Here is an 18360-nt window from a genome sequence, read left to right on the forward strand (position 1 = left end):
CATCCATGGCTTCCTAAAGAACATATGTTGGAGGATTTGGGGGAGATATATGTTATTTCCACTTTCAGAAAAATCCTAATGAAATATCAAATATATCCTAAAGTTGCCAATGACATTTGTTACTAAAATAAGTTTGGTGCAGTTACTGCATGTTTCAGAGCAGATTTGGAAGGGATTATAAATAAAATGAGTAGCTTTTCCTGATGCTGACAATTATGAACAGAAGAGCCCTGATTATCCAAGTGCTTTGGGCTGGTACAATCACTAACATCCCCGACTTGGCTGAACACTAGGAATGCATATTATTCAAAGAGTTTCTGTACATGTGGTAAACATTTAATGCTTTAATTGAGAGGGTAACAGATATGAACAACTAATGGCAATAGGAACCCAAAGCTAAAAAGAAATGCTATTAAAATAGGCATCAATTATAAGGCACTCTAAATGCAGAACTAAAACCAAAAGAAAACAAAGTACAGCACTTCCCAGGAATGCTGTATGCCACAAAATGTTTCTTACCGAACAGAGTAAAATGAGTTTGGCTTTGCCCCTGTTACATATCATAAATGCAAATTTCATAGCACATACTATAGACAATATATGAGTGAATACACTTTTTTAAACAACTTGATAGCTGATATATTACAACATTCTCCCCTCCTAAAGGGTTATGCACTGACCTTTCCCACATGCACACCTCTTAGATATTTAATAATTTTTTATTGCACTAGATTGTTAGGAATATTGAACTTGGTTGGAAACCTGGCTAACAAAATGGTATTTGTGAACATGACTGCGTGGGTGTGGGGAGATTGAATTGGAAACTAGGGGGTGAGGTTTGACAATCACTGATGTGCATTCCTCATTTCCCTTTAGAAAATTAAAATTTTGCGATATTAAGAAATCCCAATATGTCATAAAATTAAGAATTGAAAAAGATGTTTATAATAGCTTTTCTACTCTTAAAAAAAACTAAATCATGAAAGAACTGAATGATAGCTAAATCTAACTTTTGTGTGGACACACTGTCTATATATACATAGACACCCTTACAAAATATGGATATATATGTATATATGTTAGCAGCAACTTTATACTTTGCGCCTCCCTGTTGATTCCAAAAGCAAAACAAAATTAAATTCTCTTTGACCATTTAAAGAGAATGGGTACTTTTTCATTAATTCAAACCAAAGTGTTAAAGTAATATCTGATGAGAGCAAAACTGTAGATTAAAGAGTATTGCACAAAAATGTGCAAAGTTTCAAATTATTTGATATTTCTACAGCAAGATATTACAGATAACAGTTCTACAGCTTAAAAAAACCTACAGTTTGGAAATAAAAAATGAAGAGTTATGTAACTTTGTTTTTAAAATTCACTTTATCGAATGATACATTTTGTTAAAAAAAAGTATACACGGTTAGAAATGAAGTAGAGGGCAGCAGTATCTTTACAATACTAGAAAACTAAATCAAGGGCTTTCTTTTTAAACATTCCCCACCTTTACTGTTAAAATCTTATTATGAGCGGTATGGTGGGTAGGGGCAAGGTCGGAGCAGAGTCCATTTCATTCTGAGAAGCTACACCAGCAAACATCTTGCACTGAACTGTAGCACTCTGGCGCTTTCTCTTAGTACCTGTCAAACAATCTCAAACAAGATGGTGGTTCTTTGCTGTGGTTTCTTCTTCCCTTTATGTTGAATCCTTGAGGTATCTGTAAATAAAATCCTTCAGATACCTCGTAAGTCAGGATTCTCTATTATTTTTCAGGTTAGATTATTAAACTGAATTCTTGGTCCACCTGGAATAGTTTGTTTTTAATTGGTTGTATGTAATAGTCCCACTAAGTGGTTGTTAGTTAGAAGTTAAGAAGGACTTCTCAAGTGCCCTGTATGGCTCAGAAGAGACTCCATGGATATTGAAGGGCCTGTAGTAAAAATCCAGAAGGGGTCAGGGGTTTCTACGTTGCATAGTGATCAAAGCTGCCCAGGTACTCTAGTGCGGCTCGGTAGCAAAACTGGTATTGATCCTACAGGAGATAAGGTAGCGGGGAGAAAAAGGGATTGTGAGTATAAAACAATAGAAAATCAGCATTGGAAAACAAAGTTACAGTTCTATAGGAGCAGAGTCGTTACTGGCTTCAATCAATTCAATCCAATGACTAAGCAGTAATGGTGAGCAAAGAACAATTAGCCATAGGAGATGTTTATTAACTTCACCAATCAACCTGACCAGAATAGTTTCCTAATGCCAAGTACGTGACAGATCTGGAAAGCATTCTCTTCCAGACAAGTGTGAACTGATTTCCAAATAGTAAGAAACAATTACCACCAACTAAACGCACAGACCTCTTAGATGCCATGATCATCTTTTACAATGACTTGGTCCACTATGATAACGCATTCTCAGCCTGCAAATTTCCAGAGATGGATACAGATGCAAACTGTCTTAAAGGAAATACGGGCTTATATTTCTGGCACCACAGCCATCCAAATTTAAGTTAAAACCAATTCTGGTTAGACAGCAGACCTGGGCTGCTTGTAGTCAGAATGACCATCATTTTTGATGTCCATATACAAGGGAGAGAAGGAGCCAAAAACTAGCTAGTGTGGAACTCCATACACGCAAACCATTTATTTACACAGGACAGTGGGCTTTTAAGCCTTTCACCCCTGAAAATGGCATGACATATTGGCTGACCATATCAAAAAACACCTCTGCCTTCTGCCCTACTGCAGTGTGACTGCCAGTGTGTGTGCTAGAATGGCTTATGCTAAGATGAAACAGTATGAAACATGTCTCTTTTTATAAAGGGAAAACGTTGTCACATTGGAATAAATAGCATTATTAGAGAGATGAAAAAATTATGATTTACAGATGACATAGCCATGAGAGAAAGCAGGATTTTCTCCATAGAAGAAACTTATTTTCAGTAGCCAATGGTGCTGAAAGTAGTTTCTATTTTGCTTAAAAGTGCATTTTTCTACAATAAAAATGGTAATGTAGAATAAATGGAGTTTGCTTTCCTATCTTGTCGTAGTAAGTTGCCTGCCTAAATGTTAAGGCTTTTTAAACTTCCAATTTTCCTCTGTCATCCCCAACACCCATTAAGTTTGTCAGGCTGACATAATGTTTTGAGCATTGTGAGCCAAATGCCCACACTATTTTGAAATCAAAGTCTGGAAGATATCATAAATGCTGAATTGAGGAACATATATAATTCAGTGTCCATTAGAGGAATATAAACACTATCACATTATCCTTAGAAATGAATAGTCATTAGGTCAAATGGCTAAAGCATATTATTCTGAGAAACAGTAAAATTTCCATATCAATCATTAGAATAGAAAAGGGGGGGTTAATTTCACTAGGTTTATTGTCCAAGATCCAAATATTTAAGAAATGAGCTATAGAGCCATCAGTGGCATATAATACAGCCTTCTCTTTCTGTATGCCTTCAGAGGCAAATATTATGCTTTCAATATATTGATATATAGATATAGGCAATATTTGTTGTAGCAGTATGCATATAAGGAAACATGAAATATCCATTTTACAGGTGAAAAGTGGTCAAATGGTGACAACTGAACATCATTCAACTTAATAGAGACTCTCAGGTAATCTCTACTGTAATACTAAGACATTGATATTGTCACCCAGTTTTAAAAAGGGAAAAATGAGGTTCAAAAATATGAAATGATGATGCTTTTCTTATAACATTTTCCTGTATTTTGTGTCTGATGTTGATCTCTGGACTCAGGTCACAGTAAAATGTGGATTGGCGATGTGAAACTCATGGAAACTTTTCTTACCTCTGTCTGTACCATGGCTGGCCGTTGTGTTCTTAACATTTTGACGGTCTGGAAAATATCTACAACGCCTTCATATCTCATTCTTTCCAAAACAATGCTCAGTGTTATGAAGACACCAGTTCTTCCAACTCCCGCACTACCAAAACAGCAAAGGCAGTGTTATTACTGGAGATTTGGATAGTCACGGACAGATTTCATTCTTCTTCTAGCTTCTACTTTCCAAAAGTCTGCATAACTTCGTTATGAAAATGTGGAATTCAGTTCGCCACGTGACCACTTTTGGGACAGTACATTATGGTAACGTAAGGAAAAGGTAATTAGGATTAAGTCTTATCAAATAACATTTTAACTGTGGCTAAATATCACTTTAGAAAGACCAAGATAACACAAACACAAACCTTGTAAAATAAAGGGAAAAAGAGAAGGGGTAAATAAAACATAGACTTATAGTAATCATGCAGATTCTGAAACTCTAAGATCTTGCCTATTAAATATTTTAAAGTATGCAACAATTCAGAGGAAGATGAAATAAATTGGGCATCTTCAAGTTTTCCAGTGAATTATTCATTTTATGTAGTCATAATCCATGTAGGGTGTCCCATCACTTAAACCTATAAGTATATAACCAGATATATAGATGCTATAATTACTATATTGACATTGGTTTAGACATGAAAAAAAGAAATTTCCTAAAATGAGGTTATCTGACTTGGAGGAATTTTTACTTAGTCTTCTGGCGGGGCTGTGAATGTCTTATATGTATGGATTGTGGAAATGTCACTTTTTCCTGTTTCATGACTATAACTTTCAACAGTTTCTTAAAGAGATCTCTAAAAGAACAGCTAAGAGCCAGTGATCTCTATACTTATCCACTATTTTTAGATGATTAGCAGTGAAAATCCCCCAAACCTTTTATAGCATGTTAGCAAGATTTTGAGTTTCTCTTGTCTTTACTATTTTAAGATAATTCCATCACAACAGCAAGAATGAAAATTAATTCATAGCTCTGTGCACTTAAGAAGTAGAAAAGCATCTGGAGGTTTAGGTAATGAGCAAAACAGTGAATAATCGGAAAAATCCCCGCATTTCTGGATTCTAATTAAATGGCATGTGTAACGCTTGGGTGCAGGCTGTAGAAAGTGGAAGGATTCATTTACTTGGGGAAGTAGCTGACAGGCATCCACAAACAGTGTGTCCATTTATAAATTGTGATTTCTGAAGAGTCTAAACAGATTCGTTGTGTGATGCTTTAAAAAGTAGCTAGGGATGCCCAACAGCAGTCAAGGCTTCTGTTAAATTCCTCTCGCTCATGAGAGACTAGGATTTATAACCTTTTGTGGGACAGTGCAGGTGTTCCTGAGTCCATCTTACCTTGGGTTTGCTAAATTGTAACAACAAATACAATGCTGTTGACTTTCTAAGTATTTTCAAGATAAGAACAAGCATTACCCTTACAACTTTTGAATTTACTGACTTTATCATGTTAGTGCAATAGGATATAAATTAGAAGATTGGTGTTTTCAAGATATTCCCAAATAAGAGAAAAGTACTAAGGGATGTAAGGTATGTTAATAATAAGCCACAGCATTTATCCTAAAAAAGTGCTTACATCATTCTGTAATTACATAAGCACTGAGAAGTAATACATACTACATTAATGGGAAAGCCTAGAACTAAAAATATACATCAAACATTTTTTTCCCTATAGATCATATTAGGAAGGTTTGAATTTGCATTTAGTTGATTAAAAGAATTATGTGTAAAATTAAAAGAAATAGCAAGGGTTTCAGAGTCAGTATACCATATCCACTTTGACTATTTCAGTCCAGGTGTCTCTTTCTACATGATCTTTGGTTGAATAAAGGGTGTTTGATAATGTGGCACAGAGAAATGCATACAAACAAGAACCGTTTCTCATATAATATTCCATGAGTAATCAACAGAGAGGGGCTAGGAAGGCTCTCAGAGATCAGCAGAGAAAAATAAAGCCCCAAGAATTCCCTGTTATCATAAAATATCATAATAAAATTAAGCCTAGAACTTACGTCTTGAAGACTCAGTAGAATAGTGGAATGTGTGTCCTATTTTGAGATCCTGCCTGTCATATCATTATGAACTATATTTTTGAAGCATTGAAGGAAAATAAACGTTAGAAAAGAATTCCTTCAAGATTTTAACAATAAAAACTGGGATTTAAAGCAGCTGAAGTTCTAAAATATAGCAGCTTACATAAAATTAGGTAAATTTCTTTCACTACAACAGTTTTGTATAGCAACTTCCAAAAGCACTAAATTTATGGTGAATGTTTAAAACCATTTACTTGGTATTTCTATTAACTTCAATGACTTAAATTATAAAATGCTCTAGAAATAATTAAATTGGAGGTGCTTCATTTTCTGATGTAGCAACAATTTTCAAGCAAATTGCATTTTTAACTGAGGTACCATTCTAATCGCTTATTGACTGGCAAGAATTAGTACTGTCATTAAGGCTGGATAGCTATTTATGGTTCTCCCAAGAAGACAAACACAGCAGAGAACGATATAGAAAGATACTTACTGGGACATTACTATGAAAGCAAAGCAAGGGAGAAATGATTCGCATAAGTTATTACAGGGGGTTATACCAACCATTCCTGGAAAACTGCAGTTTGTTTTTTCTACACGAGCTAAATTTTGGGGATAAAAATTTTCCTCTGATTACTTTCATTTCATGGAAAAAGAAATAAAACAAATTATACAATCCATTGCTGAGAATATTTCAATTATGTAGATTCACTATGACAAGCTTATGTCAAAAGTGAATGTACAACAACATTTGTTTTCCAAGCCATTCCTGCATTACTGACAAGTGAAAAGTTAGTATTCTCAATTCTCGACTCACCTGCAATGAACTGAAATGGGTCCATCTTGGCCAAACTGTTCTTTTGTTTTATGGACTTGGCCAATGAAGTCAATAAATCCTTCTCCAGACTTTGGCACTCCTTGCTCTGGCCAGTCAGTGAACTGGAACTGCCTCACGGTTCGGGACTGGCCATCCTTTGGAGCGAAAGTCACACACCCAGTCACAAAGGAGGGCACCGCAGGGATTGCTCAAGTGCACAGAGCACAAAAGCAATCGTATGTAATTGTTTCCAGAGATATAAAGAGCACAAGAGGTTAGAAACATGTTTTACTAAAAACTGTGTGTCTCTTCTGCTATTAATACTGTCTGCATTTATTTCAGTTACAAATTTATTCTCCCTCACACAATGATCTGTTAAGAACTTAGGTTCTTTGATAGCAAATAGCCATATTGCTTATTAGCAAATGCTTCTGTGACACAAAGGTTCAGTCCAGAATCATTGATCAGGTCCAAATTCTTTCCAAATAGATCTTCTCTTTAAAAATTCTGCCCGGTGTGGTGGTGTATGCCTGTAATCCCAGCACTTGGGAGGCTGAGGCAGAAGGATAGCTGCAAGTTTGAGACCAGCCTGGGCTACAAAGTGAGCTCAAGGGAAGTCTGAACTGCATAGCAAGACCCTGTCTCAAAAAGACAAAAAAAAAAACCCAAAAAACAAAAAACAACCAAACAGAAAACCTCTTTCAGAATCCAATAATTTCCTAGTTTTGAAAAAAGGCATGTTGTCCACAACAGAGGTTTTCTTATTGTCATGATATCACATCTGCCATGCGTGCTTATTTCTAGCATTGTCCAATGACAAATGGTGACATTCAAAGGATCTGGCACAAACCAGGTAGTTGCTGTGAACCTGGTTCCTGCACATGCCTCAGAAGCATACAATTTCTGACCACAGCAGGAGACATAGCACGTGCCATGTGACTGCTGTTCGGCAGAAAGTGAAGCATCCCTTAAGGAGACCAAATAAATTCCCCTGTCTATAAAAGGACTCTTCCAGGCTGGCCTCAGGAATTAAATAGGCTGTGGGGCCTTTACACAGACAATCCAAAGGTAAAAAGAAAACAAGCCAGAGGCACAAGGAGTCTTTCTTTACTAATGTGATTAGGGAAAATTGCTCAGACTCAGAAAGATATGAAGACACTTGTGATTTTTTTCTGAATTTTTATAAGCAGGAGCAGGAGGGACCCTGTGTTTACAGAAGAGAGAGATTACAAGCTTAGAGGACCTGTTTCTAGCAGAAGAGGCTTTATCCTTTCCGTCCTTGTTAACACCTCTTTCACCATGGATGTTCTTTGCATATAAGTGTGCATATTGTCAATATTCTGGGTAAGTAGACAGAGGCTCAATTTGCCTCACTCAGTCCTACTGAAAGAGACGTTGGCTCAATTCTAGACGAGCACCCATCAACTACCCTCATGGCGCACACAGGGCAGACACTTGGCTGATATCATTTGGGGCCAGAGGTGAAACAGGAAGATCACACCAATACTGCGATAACTCGAGAGATGCAGAAGTAACTGCTTGACTCCAAAATCAACTTGAGGACGGTTACCATGGAAGCATGACATGACTTCCTTCTGTTTCGGGGAAAGGTTTGCAAAGCAGAGGAAGAAAAGCCAGAGCCTACGTAGGGCAGATTTGTCCTCCTATGAACGTCCTTGGGATCTCATTTCTGACCACTGCTGCCTTTAATAGCAGGAAGACGTCATGTGCACAAACTTTTACTATCTGGACGTGAGACCGCCTGACTCCATTTAAAGGTTACCTGTGTAATAAGACTGTACTCTCAGGTGCCAGCTTTGCTTTCTGCACTGGGAAGCTGAGATCAGAAACACACCAGGAGCACAAATAGCAAGTGTGGTAGCTAAGAAAATTCTACAATCACTGAGGGATTTAAAAAAAAAACGTAGGCCATGTCCTGTTTCAATCTTTCTTTGTGGCTATTGTGATCAGCTTTCATTTGTGGATGGAGGGAGCAGTAATGATGTTTTTGCCACTGGTGGAGCCTGTCTCCTGGTCTCTGTTCTCAGAAACAGTGCGAAAGCTGTGTTCAGGATTTTTACTCACATACCTAGCTTCAAATTCTGAGAGGTCATTTTAAAAAACCAACAGGGCAGGTCACCAAGGCATGCTTCTGCAACTCAAAAATGAGACCTAGGGACTTAATGGCTGCCTTGGGTGCAGTCGCCTTCAGGGTAGTTAATACTTCAGACTTTTTTGGCATTAACCAGTCTGTCACCTGGGCTAACCCTCCTGTTAACCACTTTCTATGTCTCTTTAGGTCAACAGTCAGCGCTGGGCTTTGGGGATTAGCTGACTATCTCCAAACATTAGTTTGAAGAAAGCTGCTTTCCTGGAGAAAAACAAAAACAAAAACAAAAACAAAAAAAACAATGGATCAAGAAAATAGCTCTACCGTGGAGTTTTTTTCAACCCATCCCCTGTGACAGTTTCAAAAATAAAGCAGGGCTTTGAATTGACCCAGTCTTCTCTAAGGTGTGTTCGCAGTCATGATGTGAGAGTGGCCAAAGGCAAAGATATTAAAGTATATGCACAGAGCATCTTCTATCAGGACTGAATCTTGGACTCAGCAATCTTGATAAGAAATTCAGAATGAAAACTAGCCAACAAGGGTCATAGAGGCACAGCTCTCACGGAGAGACACATTAGCACACAGAGGAATAAACCATGCCAGGAATCAAATTAGAATGTGCAGAGCTTGTCAGATTCTTCTAAAGAATGCCACTTGCTGTGCAGTTTTAAAATCATTCCAAATTAACCTCCAAGCCCACATGACCTGAAGGGCTTTGCAAAACAACAACATATTTACAGCCTCAAGTAATGAAGAAATCAAAAAACCTCCAAAGAGAGTGCGCTGAGAAGGTAAATGTAAGCATAGCCAACCAATCAGTAAATGCGTCCCAGAAAAAACACTCACAAAGTGCATACCCGAAGTTGGGCTGCCAGATGTTATGTTTGAATGGAAGCCAAATCTGGGTTTATGAGAATTCTTGACAGGCAGGAAAACTTGCACATATATATGGGACGATGGTCACTTGGCAAACGTTTCTCCCACAGAAGTCTATTTGAGACTAATTTCCAGCTAATTGTTAAGAACTGGAGAGTGCCCCAACTTACCCTGGCATCTGTGACCTTGAATTCTCTTAGGATATACTGTGGCATGTTGTATTCAGCCATGGGATCTACGACAAAATACTGGTATCTTGCAGATCGTTCTGCTGGCCAGTATTGGTGACACTTCTCCTAAAAGGAAAACTTAGTATCAAACTATAAAGTATCGAACAGATTTCATCACACAACGAACAAAACTCCAAAATTCAGGCAATTCTCGTTGCACGTGGCTTACTTGCTCTTTGAAATTCTAAGTTCCAAAAGGATAGGAAATCTATCTGGTTTAACATTTGTCTGTGGAATCTGGCACAGTAGCTGGCATATAGTAGCTGCCTAATATTACATCAGCTGATCTGAATACTTGACAGGGTAGGTATTTTTTATGTGCAAGTTATCCACATAATTACATCAGTCTTTAGGCAAAGCTGGCCACATCAGTCCCACATTTCTGCACAATCACAGCAGATGTGTACCACTGTGGTTAGGAATGAAAAGCATCATCAATGTGAATGTGGAAAGAAACCTTTGAATTGATCTTCAATCTCATTTGTCAATTGAAGAACGTGTGGCCCAAGCAGTTTTAATGATTTGGGTAAGCCTTGCAGAAAGCCAGTGCCAAATCAGAACAAGTCAGTTACCTTCCTAGTCTGATACTGGATTTTAACTGCATTTCTAGCCTTTAGTTTACACAAAGAACAAAATATCTCAAGTAAATACTGCAAAACGTTTGCATGAGTTGAACCTAAGTGACAGGCCTCTCGATTTCGGTAATACCATTTTATGTATATTTCAGAACAATCATTTCTTAAAAAGCATCTGAGGTTACTAGAGTACATCCTTAAAAATCTTCCCCAGGAATGAAAGTAAAGTTCCTTCTGCATCTGGAGAAATGATAGCCATTTACTTAAGAAATCAGCCTGTCCAGAGTAGAAGAAATAAGAATATATGAGAGCAATACATCAAATAGGGGCATCTGATGACTTATCTATCATTATAATTTTGTTTCATCAGGACCAAAGTATAGATCTTTCCTCAAAATATGCACATTGAAGAGGTTGATGTGACCTTGTAAATTAGACACCAGCAAGAAGTAATGAATGATCCATCTGTGACTAGAGTACTCTGCCTCTCAAAGAAATGAGGCTGGCCCTGGAGGTAGTATGTAGAATCCTCTTTCCTTCTAAGTAAATGTTGAAAACACACTCACTCTTCCCATTTCACGCAGCTTGGTGAGCATTACAACTATGGTGGAATTGTGTTCCCAAAGCATCCGCCAGAAGTCTTCCGTGGTCTCTGCCAAGGGGCCCTGGGTAGCAATGTATGCTTTCTGTTGTCTGAATTACACAGAAGGAAAGCGCATGTTAATGTATCTTAAGAATATATAAAAGCTCACTTGATGGGTGAACATCAAACCTGATAAGAGAAAGGAGCACACATTATTAATACAGTTGCTGTAAATCTCCATTAAGAGAGGCGGGGAGAGTGCAAGTAAAGAGGACATTAGAAGAATTAAGATGTGTCATGTATATGTTCTAACTCCCTGTGAGGAAAGTAGTCATTCTGCAAACATGTACTAACAAAGATTACAAAATCAAAGCAGAGCATTTAGTACATTTTGGGGATTTCACAAAAATTTCCTTGTTAATATTATAGTATATATCTTTTTCATTTTTAAACTTTAGTACAAAGTTAATGGCTCAGTTTCATGTGTCATAAAAATCATGAACAGTTGTACATCTTTATGTTTTAGAAAGGATGCTCACATAATTTATTAAATCTATGAAATATGGTGCTAAGCAGCTTCTTTACTTGTGCCTTAAAAATCTAAGTGGTTTTTGAAAGAAAACTATAGAAAGTCAGATTAAAATCTTCGTAACTATTGCTTCTTAGCTCCCAAAATAATAATAAATAAATACCAAAGGACTGCATGCCTGGATAAAGAAAATGGCTTTGAATTGAAATGAAACTCTTTCTCATTATGAATCTAGGGCACATGTAAATATCAAGGCTTTGTATTGTAGTGGAGCAACAGTATATACCTGTATCCATCAATAAAACTGGCGTTGATGTAGTCAGATCCTTCTACTCCGCGGATAGGCTGTAGGCACACCCTTGTGGATTCATATGGCATAATATTAACAAGGCGATTTTTGAATTTATTACATGGAAGATTGGCACTGATGAATCTTGAGGTGTGAGCTTTTGAGCTGGCTAGACGCTGTTGAAAGGAAGAAAATGGATAAAGACAATTTTAGATCACCTGAATGCAATGTTACCAAGATATTCTTTTTAGGTATAAATGTTTTGTTTACCTTAACCATTCAAATTGCATTGCTTTTCACTTCTGCCTAATTACTTCACATACCTATTGAAGTGTTAAATATTATGTTCTGAGAGTATGATCTGTCAATTAAGATACAAAAGGGCTCAAGGTATTGTGAGGAAGCAAAGAATAGAGAAGAAAGAAGTGTTTTATGATCCGATACGTGAAGAGAAGGTCAACTGCATCTCGTACTTCACAATCTGAAAGGTTAAAACGAAGCCACTACTCATAGGCAGTCCCACAATGACTTGGTCCTGAATAACCCCATCATATCCAATGCCGTACCTTAAATTCGAGCTCCATTCCCGTGACATTCTCCCCTGCTTCTATCTGTGTCAGCTTCTGGATGTAGGCATACAAGTTTCTAGCTGGCACTTCGGTATTTCCACAGGTCACCGCTTCTAACAGTGCATCGTGGATAAAGATGTATTGGTCTTCTGTTTGAACCATGTAATTCCTCTGGGCTCTCATTAAAGTTACATGGCCATAAATATCTACAGTTTTTTCATGCTTTATTCTTTCTAACATGGCATCTATTACAATGAAACAACCAGTCCGGCCAACTCCCGCACTATAAAGAAAACAGAAAGAAAAGCTCAGATGAACTTATCAGAAAACTAACACAAAAACGTATTTTTATTCTTATTAATGAGGCTTTGTACTCATGAATTCTGCTCAAATAGCCATTATGATGACTTTTGAACACTCTGAGGTCAAAAAGTGTTATTAATGTTATTAATGTCTCATTACCAAAATATAGGTAACAAAATACAGCATAAAATTAGTTTCATTTCATAATGTACAAAATATTAAATCCATAATTACCATGCAGTATAAAATGAATATTAGTTTGAAAACATGAAAAAACACAAAACATTTAGGCTGTTTATATTTAGACGGAATTTTAAAATATTAGTCAAGATCTAATTAGGCGTATCATTTTGCAAATTCATTCTATTTTAGTTCAATTTATAAAAAAGGCCTCTAGTAAACCACTCAACTTAAAACATTTCATATTCTACAATTCAGCAAAGAATTTAAAAATCATCCTAGTGGGATGTATGTAATTAAAACGCTGCACATTAAAAATAGACCACTTTCTTAATAAAAAGCAACTGGGAGACAGTGTATATTTTTGTTTTACTCTTTTTTTCCCTTTCACAGTTGAATGCAGTTTGAAATTTTAGGTGAGATTCAAGTATTCTGTGCAGGAAAATGAAGACCTCAATCTTTGTTACTGAAAGAGATTTAAGGCATTTCTAAAACTCCTTTACCTGTGGACTTAAAGGTCATTTTCCAGTTGGTGGAAACTTATTCAAAGAAGAGGCTGTGAGACAGTCAACAATGCACAAGAGGTAGACAAGATCGGCTCTTCTAAGGAGACAACCTAATTTACTGACCTGGATTACAGAGCCTGGTGCTTGAAATGGAATATCCTCTAGCATTGAAAAGAAGAATGAGAAAATAACACACTGTGCTTTTATAATCTCAAGGCAAGCCTTGAATGCTTCCTACTTATCAAATCCTTCATGCTAAGTACATTTATGTGCCAAAAACGGTTCAGTCTAGAATGGTTTTCCTTTTTTATACTTTAGAAAGAAAGAAAGTTTCTACTTTTGACTATGCATGTTTACCCTGACTGCTAAACATGCAATCAGGAGGAATGGATATATTGTTATCATGTTAGACCCCATGACAGAGCACTTCATTTGCTCCATAGCACTGTATTCTGGCATCTGTTTTTTGGTGTGTTCATTAGTGTGTCCAACCATAGATTTATCTATCTTTACAGTTAAAGGAACAATGAAATACTCTGCTAAGTGAAATAGGAGATACAGCAATAGGACAACTTTGGTCTTACCTTTGAAGATCTTAGAGTCTGTCAAAGAATACACTACTGTATATAATACCAGAAAAAAAAAAAAAGATGTGCTGGTTTTGTGCATGATTTGGCATTTGAAATGGGATGTGAAGGACATCAAAAGCAGGGAATTGAGGATGCAAGGATGGCATAAAAGGACAAACATTTTCTTAATTATACTGCTGTTTCTGGGAACTAGGTACACAACTTTTCACACTCAGGTACCTGTGCAACGCATTACACCAGAACTCCAAAATGAGTAACTTTATAACTGTTTTAACTGAAATGGCAATTTCTCTCCAGTGCCATGGACTGCAAAATGGTAATAGTATTATTTTTAATGAAAGGATACTTAATTACTGAGTCCTGTACATCAAGTCTTACTTCTACACAAGACACTGCAGTTAGTAGGCAAGGCTAAATGTGAATTTGACCTAAGCACTGTTACAATTACTTAACTCTCCAGCTAAAGGGCCAATGGACACTGACTCAAAGACTCCATTCGAGACCTAAGTCCACAAACTGACATGACACTGAGATACCATGCAAAAGCCTCCTGGGTACAATGAGCCTGAGAAATGATACCACATCTCTGCATGCCATATAGTTAGAAATGTGATGCAAGCACTAAGATAGAGCTCTGGGAGTCTGCTGGTGCCAGTGTGGTGAGATCCACCAAGTTCCATTTGATTTTGTTTATTTTACTAAATAATCTAGATAGCAAGTTTCCCCTGTCATTCTCTATCCCCACCCGCCTAGATGGGATTCATCAGCTCCCTTCCCACACCTCTCTGTGTCTGAAGTACTTCTCCACTAAAGCTCTGAGGGGTGTTATCAGCCTGGCAGGGTGGCCATTCATAAGCAACAGTGCACACCTCTGGGGCGGGGTGGCATCTCTGTGTGTCCTACACCAAGCGTGCAGTAAGCACTCAGAAAAAAAATGTGGTGGAATAATTAATCAGAGGCACAGAGGACTTTTTTAATGAGTTGCCCACCCAGTCTATAAGCCGACTTAGGAAGCAGGACTCTTCCAAGTTTGTGAAAGAAATCTGTATTTTACAAAGGCGTGGAACTATGCAAGCAGTATCTAAAGACTGCTCTGCAGAGTGCTTGATAGAGAATAAGGAAGCTAGAAAAATTAAGTCCATCGGTACTCCATCAGTTTTCAGTTAAAAGAACCTAAGTAACTTAGCCTAGCAGAGGTCTGTCTTTCTGGGTTTCTTTGAAACTTCACGTCTGGCAGGTTCTAAGATTATGAGGAACATCTTTTATTTTTTCAGTGCTGCCTTTCTAAATTGATTTCATTTTAATTGGGCATTGCTTCTAATTGGATACAACTTTATACAGTAGTTCCTTGTGGAAGCCACCCCATAGTCTTATAACTGAGTCCCGTGTATCACATCAATAGATAAGAGCAGGAGTATTTCCTTAAAATATGCATCAGGGACCATTCAAATGTCTGGATGATGCATGATTCTATAGTCTAACCGAAAGATACTACAGAATATTTCAAAATCAGTAGGAATAGCTCCAATTCTAACTGCTGTCAATTTTTTTGACAGTAATGCATTTTTCCAAAAGATGAAGGAGGGGAAACATCAAATATGCACCTGAGTCTAAATCATGTATTGTGGGGAGAAGAAACAACAGAAGGCCGGCTGGAGCTTGAACAGGTTTTCCTCCCGCACAACAAAATACTGTTCACTGTTCATTCTTGCTGCTCCTATGGAAGAAGCTGACTCTTAAAGTTTATATGCTACCTCTGCTCTAGGATGGAGCTTTTCTTATTCTTAGATATCATATGCTTGTCTAGCTTGAAGTAAGACCAGGAAGTTCAAGGTACTTTTTATCAGGTACCAATTACTATGTGACCTTGAGAAAGTCATTTAACCTCATCTGTTCTTACTGTTTTTGAAAGCTGATCATGATAGTCAACTCTAGTCGAGCAGTTGGTCTAATTATTCAATAAGCATCAAAGCTGAGTTAAACGTATCAAGTGTTTGGCAGACAGGAAGGATGACGCAGTTATTCTGTAGGTTCAAATTACATTTTGACATTCTACTTGGGATGACAACAAGGAACAGGTGATGTAAGCTAAAGAATTTATGAGACTTACACCAGGATATTTGAAGTTTGGCTTGTGAAATCTTCCTTTAATCTACCCCCTCAGACTGCTCACTTTTCTCTATTTCTAATAAATAATATTCTGCATTCAAAGAAGTTTCTGGTTTCACATACTGTCACGGCGAATGAGATGGCAGTCAAGTTCCTTCCTACTACAGTGCTTGGCATGCAGTACACACACGCCTTCCTGTTCCTCATTCACAACATTTGTGTACCGCCCTGAAGTCACGCAGCTCACGGCAGGTGGCAGAGGAGGGACTTGCATGCAGTTCCTGAGACACAGCACTGCAATTCAGCACCACTGTTCCTGAGATCCCTATTGCTTCATGCTGTTTTCTGCCATTTGCCCTTGCAGGAACTGCCAGCTGGGGTGACTCTGTCGTAGCCCTGACTTTCCCCAAGGTAGGTTCCTAGGAAAGTCCCTCTGCCTTGTTTTGGCTGACATTAGTCAGGGGGTAAGGAGAACGTCCCATGCTTTCTTGGGTTGATGGTAGGAAAGGAGGAGATTTTGCCATTATCCCACAGAATAACTCAAAACACAGTGCAGAAAATTAGCAAAGAGAGTTGAGCCACGCGTCCACCAACACAGACAGAATTCCTATCAAGTCAGGAACAAAAGCCAAAGACGAACTCTAACTGTGATCTTCATAAATCCTCTGTCACCTCTTCCGACCATGCCTCAGTATGTAGTTTTTTTCTTCTCATCTGAGTCCTATGCCGATTATCTACCTGCTTTTCTGGATTGTTCCTTCTCTCTCTCCTTTGATTTACACACCTCTGCCAGTCCCCCTTCCCAATACAAATAATGTCCCAAATCTTGTATCCTTCTCTCCCTAGTTCTCCGTCATGGCTCAGTAGCAATCTCCAAACAAATGCTTCCTAAAGCAATGACCTTTCCTTTGAGTACAAATGGGAAGCTATATTTCACACGGCCCTCAATTATCTGAAAAAATAACCAGAATGGAAATTTAACATCATATCTTCACAAATCTGCACCTCCCAGTCACCCCCTCTCCTTGATAGGTATAAAAATCACAGAGTCACCTTGACCTGTTTTTGCCTCTTGCCCTGCACAATAGTAAATCAGCAATTTCTATGCTTTTCATCTGTATGATTTTGTTCAGGTATCCATTAGTGGGGTGCTGGAATTGGCAAAACCGATTATGACATTTTTAGAATTTGTGCTGAAATACAATGTAAATAAAGAAAATACATAAAATGTATTTTTTAGTTATTATATATTAGTGATGTTCTTGAGGTGAAAGTATTACATAATGATGTGCTTCGAGCAGCTCTCCTATAGTGGCCTCAGGTTTTAGCTAGGTATCATCTACGATGGGGATACTTAAACCAAAGGAATCAGTGAATACCACTTTCTCCCACTATGATTCACATCTGAATGTCCTCCCAAAGCCTCATGTGCTCAAAGGCAAGGCTTTCTAAAGGGTGACTGGGTCATGGGGGTGCTGTAGCTAACTGTGACGTTACCAGCTGGGGTCTGGTTTAAGAGGTGGATCGCTGTGGGCGTGACCTGGGAGAGTCTCTCCCACCCTGGCTCCTCCCTTCCCTCTGCTTCCTGGTCACCACGATGGGAGCGGCCTCTTCCACCATGCTTCTGACCCTGCAAGGACTGAGCCTCTGACAGGCACTGTGTCTCTGTGACTAGGAATGTGAGTGGCACGTGGAAGAGTTGCTCGTTACACTTACCGGTCCACGCTGACTCCTCTAATTTACTGATTTTACCACCCAAGGACAGACAGAGAAGTGTCCATCACTTTGTTCTCCCTTCCACATTTGCATTTCACTGCTTTATGAGATCCTGCAGGCTATTTTCACAATATGTACCTCGTCCTTACCGTGTTCTAGGACATCCAAGCATTGAACAAAACAGGTATGATCCTTTTGTCTTAGAGATTAAAGGTTAGAGGAGGGATGAGACATTAAATAATGATACAAAGAAATATTTCATTGCTGTGAAATGTGCAGGACTCTGGCAGATTGTCTTTGTGAGACCGTCACTTATTAGCACCACACTCTATCCAACTGAGCTAACCGGCCGAGATCATGATTTAAATTGATACCTGTTACACCTGGGAATTGTGTCGCTCCCCCAAAGTCATATGCTGAAGTTATAGCCAAAGGGTGACCTTATAGGAAATAGGGCCTTTGGGGAGAGAATTTAGGATGGAGGCTTTCATCAGCTAGGA

At 38.1% G+C, this 18360-nt stretch overlaps 1 protein-coding gene across 10 annotated transcripts in view; it reads right to left on the reverse strand.

Moving 5' to 3' along the window:
* Positions 1-324: 324 nt before the first annotated feature.
* The window catches only part of Ptprd (protein tyrosine phosphatase, receptor type, D), a 2098812-nt gene continuing 2080776 nt past the window's right edge, over positions 325-18360 (reverse strand). For all 10 annotated transcript variants that reach the window (XM_013516335.1, XM_013516328.1, XM_013516331.1 and 7 more), the window contains 7 exons: positions 12454-12739; positions 11885-12063; positions 11053-11179; positions 9852-9977; positions 6696-6850; positions 3813-3948; positions 325-2029 (listed from right to left, as the gene is read on the reverse strand). In XM_013516335.1, the coding sequence (XP_013371789.1) occupies positions 1961-2029; positions 3813-3948; positions 6696-6850; positions 9852-9977; positions 11053-11179; positions 11885-12063; positions 12454-12739 (1078 nt within the window). In that variant the 3' untranslated portion in view covers positions 325-1960. The remainder of the gene's footprint in view (positions 2030-3812; positions 3949-6695; positions 6851-9851; positions 9978-11052; positions 11180-11884; positions 12064-12453; positions 12740-18360) is intronic.

This window comes from Chinchilla lanigera, unplaced genomic scaffold (genome assembly GCF_000276665.1).
Source record: "Chinchilla lanigera isolate Chin_1 unplaced genomic scaffold, ChiLan1.0 scaffold00033, whole genome shotgun sequence".
Lineage (NCBI taxonomy): Eukaryota > Metazoa > Chordata > Mammalia > Rodentia > Chinchillidae > Chinchilla > Chinchilla lanigera.